At 38.9% G+C, this 8,049-nt stretch overlaps 1 protein-coding gene and 1 long non-coding RNA gene across 2 annotated transcripts; both read left to right on the top strand.

Annotated features, from left to right (window-relative positions):
* Positions 1-603: 603 nt before the first annotated feature.
* On the top strand, positions 604-4,126 carry LOC145552602 (uncharacterized). Its single transcript, XR_014088701.1, has 3 exons — positions 604-3,679; positions 3,778-3,849; positions 4,084-4,126. It is a non-coding gene; the product is annotated as an uncharacterized LOC145552602 (long non-coding RNA).
* Positions 4,127-4,248: 122 nt separating this feature from the next.
* On the top strand, positions 4,249-6,085 carry LOC103469357 (alpha-2,8-sialyltransferase 8F-like). Its single transcript, XM_008416978.3, has 5 exons — positions 4,249-4,312; positions 4,789-4,933; positions 5,181-5,293; positions 5,378-5,470; positions 5,543-6,085. Exons 1-5 carry the CDS (start codon positions 4,254-4,256, stop codon positions 6,015-6,017), a joined length of 885 nt encoding a protein of 294 aa, XP_008415200.2. The 5' UTR covers positions 4,249-4,253; the 3' UTR covers positions 6,018-6,085.
* The last annotated feature ends 1,964 nt before the right edge of the window (positions 6,086-8,049 follow it).

Below are 8,049 nucleotides of genomic sequence, written 5' to 3'. Positions count from 1 at the left end.
CAAGCAATGTGTTTAATAACATATAAAATAGTTAAAAAGGTTAATGCAAATGCATCAGAAGTTTGTGGAAGGAAACCCAAAAGGTTTAACCCAGGGGTCCCCAAACTTTTTCCTGCGAGGGCCACATAACTTTTCCCTTCTCTGGTGGGGGGCCGGAGTCAGTCTGTAACAGAAAAAGTGTGACGATTGCAGGAGTGCCTAAATGTAAAAAATTATTGTTTTCCAGAAAGCACAATCAAATAACCCTCTCAGGGTTCTTCACAGAAAAAATCCAGGAAATAACACTACCGTATTTTCCGCACTATAAGGCGCACCTAAAAACCTTCAATTTCCTCAAAAGCCGACAGTGCGCCTTATAATCCGGTGCGCCTTATATATGGACCAATATTGAGCCACAACAGGTCTAGCAACTACGGTAAGCAGCCGCCGACTTCATTTTCTCCTGTAGAAGAAGAAGTGCGCGGTGCTTGCTGGGATAGTTGTCAGAACACTGGTTTGTTTGATAATACATTTAAAGTCGGGAGGGGGGGGGGGGGCGCCTTATATATGAAAAAAGTGTTTTAAAATAGGCCATTCATTGAAGGTGTGCCTTATAGTGCGGAAAATACGGTATTTATTAAATACCGTATTTTCCGACTATAAGCCGCAACCCCAAAGTTAAAAAAAATAACAGTAAACATACACATATAAGCCGCAGACATCTCTGCCGCTCCAGGTTTTACACAACGATGCAGCAGCAGCAGAGGGGGGCGGACATCTAAAATTTGAATCATAGCAGGTCAATTGAATATCAAATTTATTACGGTTGAAAAAGAAAAGTTGCCAAGATTAGATTTAACTGAAGTGATTACGGTAATTCCCGAACGGTAACTGTAACAGTAAAAGTGCTGATCCTTCGTGTCTGCTACTAGCATGTGCTAAATGAAAATGGGCGCTTCCTTCATCATCATCATCATCATCATCATCATCATCGTCTTCTTTTTCTTCTTCAGATATCAACGACAGCTTGCATCCATTAATGTTGCACTACTGCCATCTACTGGATCCTAATATCTATACCTCAAATTCTCATAATGATCCCAGTATTATTTTAAAAAACGAAAAATCTTCTTTTTCCCCTCAATGCTATTTAACTGATCAACAACATTCTCAAATTTCAATTCCCTATTAAAACCCAATTCCGTTTTAACGAGCGCTTTCTTCTTTTATTTCCAATTTTGACTTCCAATGATTCACTTCCTGCTAAAGAGCCCCCTGGTGGTTGAAGAAAAATCCACATATAAACCACATGGTAGCTTAGGAAAAAAGTAGCGGCTTATAGTCCGGAAAATACGGTATATAGAAAAAAATCTAAATGCTCTCTGGTATTGTTCAGGGGGGCCAGAGTCATACATTTTATAAGCCCGTCCTCCCTCATACTGACCATATGTAAACTTATGAATTCAAGGAAAGTTCTTGATATGTTTAGGAAATACAAATAATTTGGGTAATTCCAACTAACTGAAAACAATCAAACTGCCTGATTTGACTTCAAACAGTGAGAAAACATTTTTTGTACTTTTATTTGGTGTATGTAAACATCTGTCCCAACTGGGTTATAATGTCTCCCTGCCTCCCATATTCATGTCAGCAGCTAATTGTAAAGATGTTTTACTGTGACATTACTGGTAAAGTTGCTTTGTTCGCTTTACTTTCCTTTACAATAGATTGTTTGAAGCATTGCTTTAAGCTAAGAATCTGGAATATCAGGCTTGTTGGGTTTATTTGCATCAATAAGTTTAAATGGTGGTGTTTAAAAAAAAAAACTAGTTTGACAAGCGTGTACCAATTATCGCGAGGTGAAATGGAACATGAAATGAGATCGGGAAAGATCTCATTTTACCAAGTCATAAAGAGAGATCTTTATGATCCCAGTGATAAAGGGGTAACGATGACAAAGCAACTCAGATAGAAAGACAGAGAGGTGCTAAACGTGATTCGCAGGACGTGAAATCATGAGAGGACAACTCTTGCAGTATTTGCCTGCCCTTCTTTTGGGCAGCCTTCTCACTACTTTTATCCACTATGCTGTCAACAAGTAAGTTTCTCTTTTTTCTAATTAATGCAAACATGCTTTTGTATTTTTTGACTTTAGTTGGGTGTAAGCGTTGGTTTGCTGTTGGGATTCGAGGCGCAGATGGCAGTTTTTCCTGATGTTTTTATATGACTGTTTAATCTACAAACGGAAAATAAAAAGAAACAGTAAAATACATTCTTGGGCATTTATAAAAACATTCAACTGGAGAGAAGCACTTATTTTCCCCATCGTCTTTGAAACACAACAAGAAAATCCACTTACAGCAATTTCTAGCATTATACATTTGTGAAAATATATTTGGTGTTTCCTGTAAAATAAAGTAGAGATAAACCCATTTATTTCTAGGTAATAGTTGCTCATTATTTTAACAATGGCTGCCAAAGTATTTTAGCTGTTTTTTATGGAATTTTGCTATTTATACATTACATTAAAGTTACTGGATACCAAAGGATCCTTCATGGTTGTTTCTAAAATCTGCTTGTGCTGTTTTTCATGTTTAGGGAAGAAAATGGGAAAATTGTTACCAGTATTGGCAAAATAAATAATAGGGACAATGTATTTTTTGCAGAAGATATATGATCTATGAAAGTTTTAAAACTTTGTTTGGATCAATCAAAAGGAGGAGTTATGATGGAGCCTTTTATTGCTCTTAGGAGAAATGAATTATTGAAACTGATAAAAAAATAAAAAGCAGTCTTACTCGCAGACAAAGAGGCACTAAACACAATTCCCCCATAAACAGAGACAGACTGAAAATATGGGAGTAACACCCAATGTTTGGGTGTGTAGAAATGGGTATTGCATGCATTTCATCTGAATAAAGCTTTTTGTGTAATCCTAGCAGTAGGTTTGTGCAGTTGGTTAAGCTTCACTCCTTTCTGAACGACAAAAAAACAGCGGCGACACAAAACTGCCTGCATAGCTTCGTGACAAGGGATTAACACAAAACAAACAGAGCTATCGACTCTAGGTCTTTGTTGGCAAACAAGCAGGAGAATTTACCTCAGAAGAAGTGACAGTGAAACTGTACTGATCTGTTACATGCAAGTCACTGTACTTTAAATGTAAAAAAAATACATATATCTGGGAGGACAGTGCTCTTATTGTGTCTGAATTTCCTCTTGATCAGTGTTATCTGGAATACATTCAACGAGAATGTTCTCTCTAAAGTTAAAATATTCAAACAGACTCTGGATGAGCCTCAACTATTTGAGGTGTGGCTCTTATCTGAGAAACAAAGACATCCAAAGGCACATAGGGAATAATAAAAAAAAAATACACAAGAGAGAAGGACCAATAAAACTTTAAAAATCAGCAGCTGTTGTGCTTAAATGGGAAGCTCAAACAAACCCACATCAAAACCACCGACTTTCCATTGCATTTCACACATTTTACGACGACCACTGCTGTAAATCACAATCCAAGCAAAGTCAAAGTTTTCACAAAGATAACTAAAACTATTAGTTGCTTTCAAACATAAAAAAGAAAGTTATGAAATATATAAAGATTTTTTCTCTTTACCAGTGACTGGAATCTTCTCAACACACAACCTCAGCAACACCATGTAAAGAACAAAATCACTGGTACCTCTAAGGAAGTCAAGTGAGAAAAATCAGTTTTTGTTTCCGTTTTCTGTTCCATGTTATCAGAAAACTTGACAATATATTGTACATTGTATCTGGCTGTACTTTGTGTCTCAGGGAGAAAAGCAAAGGAATAGAAATTTGCTCTGAAGATTCTCAAGTCTGGAAAAATGAAAATCAGAAAATCGAGTAAGTATGTCTTCTCAAGGATCTTAAAGAGTTTTTTTGATTGATTTTATTACTATGAAGCAGTTATCCATTAATCAACAACTGACCACATGTAAAAAATATACATATATCTGGGAGGACAGTGCTCTTATTGTGTCTGTACTGTGTAAACCTCTCCACTTTACACAGTACATTACTTTACAGTGTAAAGTAATGTACCATCTTTATTAAAATGTCTTCTTTTTAATATCACAGCAAGGAGCAACCTCAGCGAAATGATTCCTGTCAAGACTGCAGGTAAGTTCAAGCTATTTTTATCTTGTCTTCATCTTTATTTTTGCCAAAACAAATCAAGTCACATCAGACATTTTCACAAATATTACTGAGTATCTGTGTTGATGTGCAACAGGGAGAAAATAGAAGAAATGCTACAGAATTATTCACAACCCTGGGTTAAAGACGAAGAAAAGCTCCAAGAAATCAGGTAAATTTATCATGTAAAACCTCTCCATGCTTCAATGAGAAATTTAGCTTAACATTTTTTATGTACGCATGTTTTATAAAGAGGAATTGCATTTGAGGAAGTGGTTTTTAAAGATTTTCTAAATTTGTGTCACATGTTTCACAAATTAATTAATTATTGATGATTTACACCTAAAAGTTCTGCCAAATGATGTTCATTTAGTTACTTTTGTATGAAATGGCTAGTTCAAATTAAAAAGGATCAGAGATCCTGCGGTAAAAACCTGCTGTAGGCAGGCAGCTAAATATAGAAACATTGAATTTAACAGTGACAACACATTGCGGAAACATCGAGTAACCACCAATGTGGGAAAATTACATTTTAAATACCACCTTTTTTAAATGAACTTTGCATAAATAAAGCACTGTGACAGATAGTTAACACTCTTTTTGTACAATGGCAATAATGCTAATTGCTAAGAGGTTGTGATTTCCCAGGACAGGGCTTAAGGCCACCTGCAATGGTTTGGAGAACGCCATCATAACCCAGAAAAACAGCCCAATGAGAACGAAGATTGTCTATGATGGGGACAGGGGGCATAAGCTCACAGTGAACTCACAACATTTTGCAACATTTGTCAAAGTAAGTTGGGCTTTATTAAGAGTTATTCACTGATCACCCTTCCTTATTCCATCATTATTTAAGAATGTGTCAAACTAAGCTTTGATCTTTGGCGTAACTTGGCCAACGTACAAAAAATTATTGTGGACAATGCTGCACTCTAACCAACACCCCAAAGATTCCCCAAAGAAGTTAAGCTGAATGTTCTAAGATAAATTCAAAGAAGATGCAAAAATGTCCTTGAATTTCCCATTCATAATGATTGCAGACGCGTCAGATCTTGGATAAAACGTTGGATTCATGTGCTGTTGTTGGGAACGGAGGAATCCTGGCAAACAGCAGGTGTGGAAATGAGATTGATTCAGCTGAATTTGTGATCAGGTAGGAACATCATCAAGTGTATAATATATCTTTTAAAATAAAATAAAACCAAGTCAAACTAAACTGTTTATGTTACTTCATCAGGTGTAACCTGGCTCCTTTGTTAAACGGATATGAGGAACATGTTGGGGTGAAAACAGACATTGTGACTGCAAACCCGAGCATTTTATCTAAAAGGTGGAGAAACAATTTAAATTTGAAGTTACATTTCTTTCAAGCTTTGTATCTCACTGTTGTTTATAATTGCAGGTACGGCTCGCTTTCAGGCAGTCGACGCAGGTTTGTAGAGAGCCTTTGCCAATATGGTGACGCCATGCTGCTGCTTCCTGCATTCTCCTACGTCGTAAACACAGCATTGTCTTTCCGGGCTCTGTACACCATTGAGGACTTTGAAATGCCCATCCAGTCTGCCTTCATGAACCCAAACTACTTTCGGAGTCTGACTGCTTTTTGGGGCTCTCACGGATTGTTGGAAAAACGCCACAGCACAGGCCTGATGATGGTCAGTCTGGCGCTGGAGCTGTGTGACAACGTGGATCTGTATGGATTCTGGCCCTTCGGTCTCCATCCAGAAAACTTCAAAGACCTGACTCACCATTATTATGACAACAATGAAGCTAAGAAATCTGTACATGTTATGTCGGAAGAGTTCAAATTTTTGTTGCAGTTGCATAACCAAGGTGTGCTGAAGCTACACCTGGGGGAGTGTGAACCAGAGGAATAGGTTAGTTAGACAACCCTCATGTAAATGTTTACAAAATATTTGTTACAGAATACAGAATATTAATTGGATCCTCCAACAAACATAGACACAGCTTGCTAACACACCAGTGGGAATGGAAAGCTCAAATCATTTATTTTTTTCACACCTAGAACTGACAGAGCATGTATCATTTTTTTAATAACATCCATTCACCTTATTTCTTTGTCCCATGATACTAAACATAGTGTGAATAATATTTGCAACAGAAAAAAACATTATGAAACACTTTTTTATTTGGGGTAAAGAACTGTTACTAACAAAAACAGAGATAAAAAAACCAAAAACATTTTCCATCTTTTTAAATGATTAATTATTGGGAGCTAATTAGTGGTCTAAGTTAGTTTCTGTAAGTGGAGAATGGCTTTGGAGAGGTAATTTGTTTGTTCGCGTTGTGTGCTTTACGACATTGTCACATATGTATGTTTTACATTCAACCTGTACTATTAAAGTTTTTAACTTTTTTGCAACAGTCCCAACTGCTTTGACCAAACATAAATCCAGATAAAATGGCAAATTTAGAAAAAATAAATTTTCTTAATTAAGGTCTTCCTTCTATGGTCTTGATATCCCACTTACAAGTTTCCATAAGAAAGTTTTGGTTATTATTAAACAGCTAAATAGCTTCTGAGCAATGACCAACCACTCTGATGTCTTTCTGGTGTTGCCACTGAAACTGCCCTTGTCAAAGAGTTCCGTGACATTCACATAAATACAGACTGTGAAAGAACCACAATGTTGGACATCAGTGCAGCATTTGACTTTTATGACATGTCTAAGGCCTCTCCTTGGGCTGCCACCTTATCGTGGTGGTGGGGTTTGAGTGTCCCAATGATCCTAGGAGCTATGCTGTCTGGGGATTTATGCCCCTGGTAGGGTCACCCAAGGCAGACAGGTCCTAGGTGAGGAACCAGACAAAGCGCAGCCCAAAGACCTCTTATGATGCACATAACTTTGGATCTGGCATTCCCTCGCCCGGACGCGGGTCACCGGGGCCCCACTCTGGAGCCAGGCCTGGAGGTGGGGCACAATGGCGAGCGCCTGGTGGCCGGGCTTTTACCCAGAGCCCTCTTTGGTCACAGGAGACCAAAACAGAGCTCTTATGTTTGGAGAAAGCAGGGAGAGGCGTATAATCCCAAAAACACTGTTCCCACAGTTAAACATGGTGGTGGGAGTATTATTCTGTTGGATCTGGAACTGGGAATTTCATCAAAGTTGACGAATGACGAAGAAAGAAGGATGTGTGAAGATGTTTAAATAAAACTTCAAGCAGTCAGCAGTAACTAGGTCTGAATTGTCTTGAACTTTTGTTCTGAGGTCAATCTGCACATTTAGACCAAAGTGCAATTGTCATGCTTGGTCTAATGTTTTTAGCCCACATGCAGAAACACTCACAGAGAGATGGATGTAAAGGGTGTTTATTGTAAAATACAAAAATCAAACAAGGAAGCTCGACTAGAGAGGTCAGCGGGCCGGAGTCCGGGTGCGTCTGCACACAAGGGAATAGAGAAGTCAGAATGGTTTCACAGAGGGTGGGAAAAGGAGATAACCACTGGCTGGGAGTACAGTTCTTACTTGGAAAACCAGTGGAGAATGACGGGTGGAGGAACGGGGTTCCAGACAGTGGAGAGAGCTATGGAGGCAGGTTGGGGAGGGACCAGGCGTTGGAGGGTGGCAGGTCAGGTGTGTCCCCACAGGGGAGCAGTTGAGCCGGCAGCAGAGGCATCACAGATGGTTTCTCCTGAACTGGTGGGCCTCGAAGGGTTCCTGAAGGTAAGGTCACGAGAGTAGGGTGAGAACCTGAACAGACTCGGGTCAAAAACACAAGAAGATTTAGGCAAAGCACACTGAGGAGCTAGAGTACCAAAAACTGGCAAGCACTCTGCCAAGGAAGTGTTGGCTGTCTGCTGGTTATATACGCCTCCAGACGATGATTCCCCTCAGGTGCGGGTAGTTGAGAGTCTGCGGGCTCGCCTCTCCAGCAGAGTGACCCGAT

Source organism: Poecilia reticulata, chromosome 8, assembly GCF_904066995.2.
Source record: "Poecilia reticulata chromosome 8, P_reticulata-male-v2, whole genome shotgun sequence".
Lineage (NCBI taxonomy): Eukaryota > Metazoa > Chordata > Actinopteri > Cyprinodontiformes > Poeciliidae > Poecilia > Poecilia reticulata.
The sequence above is the reverse complement of the archived record's forward strand: the minus strand, read 5'-3'. Positions and strand labels throughout refer to the sequence as shown.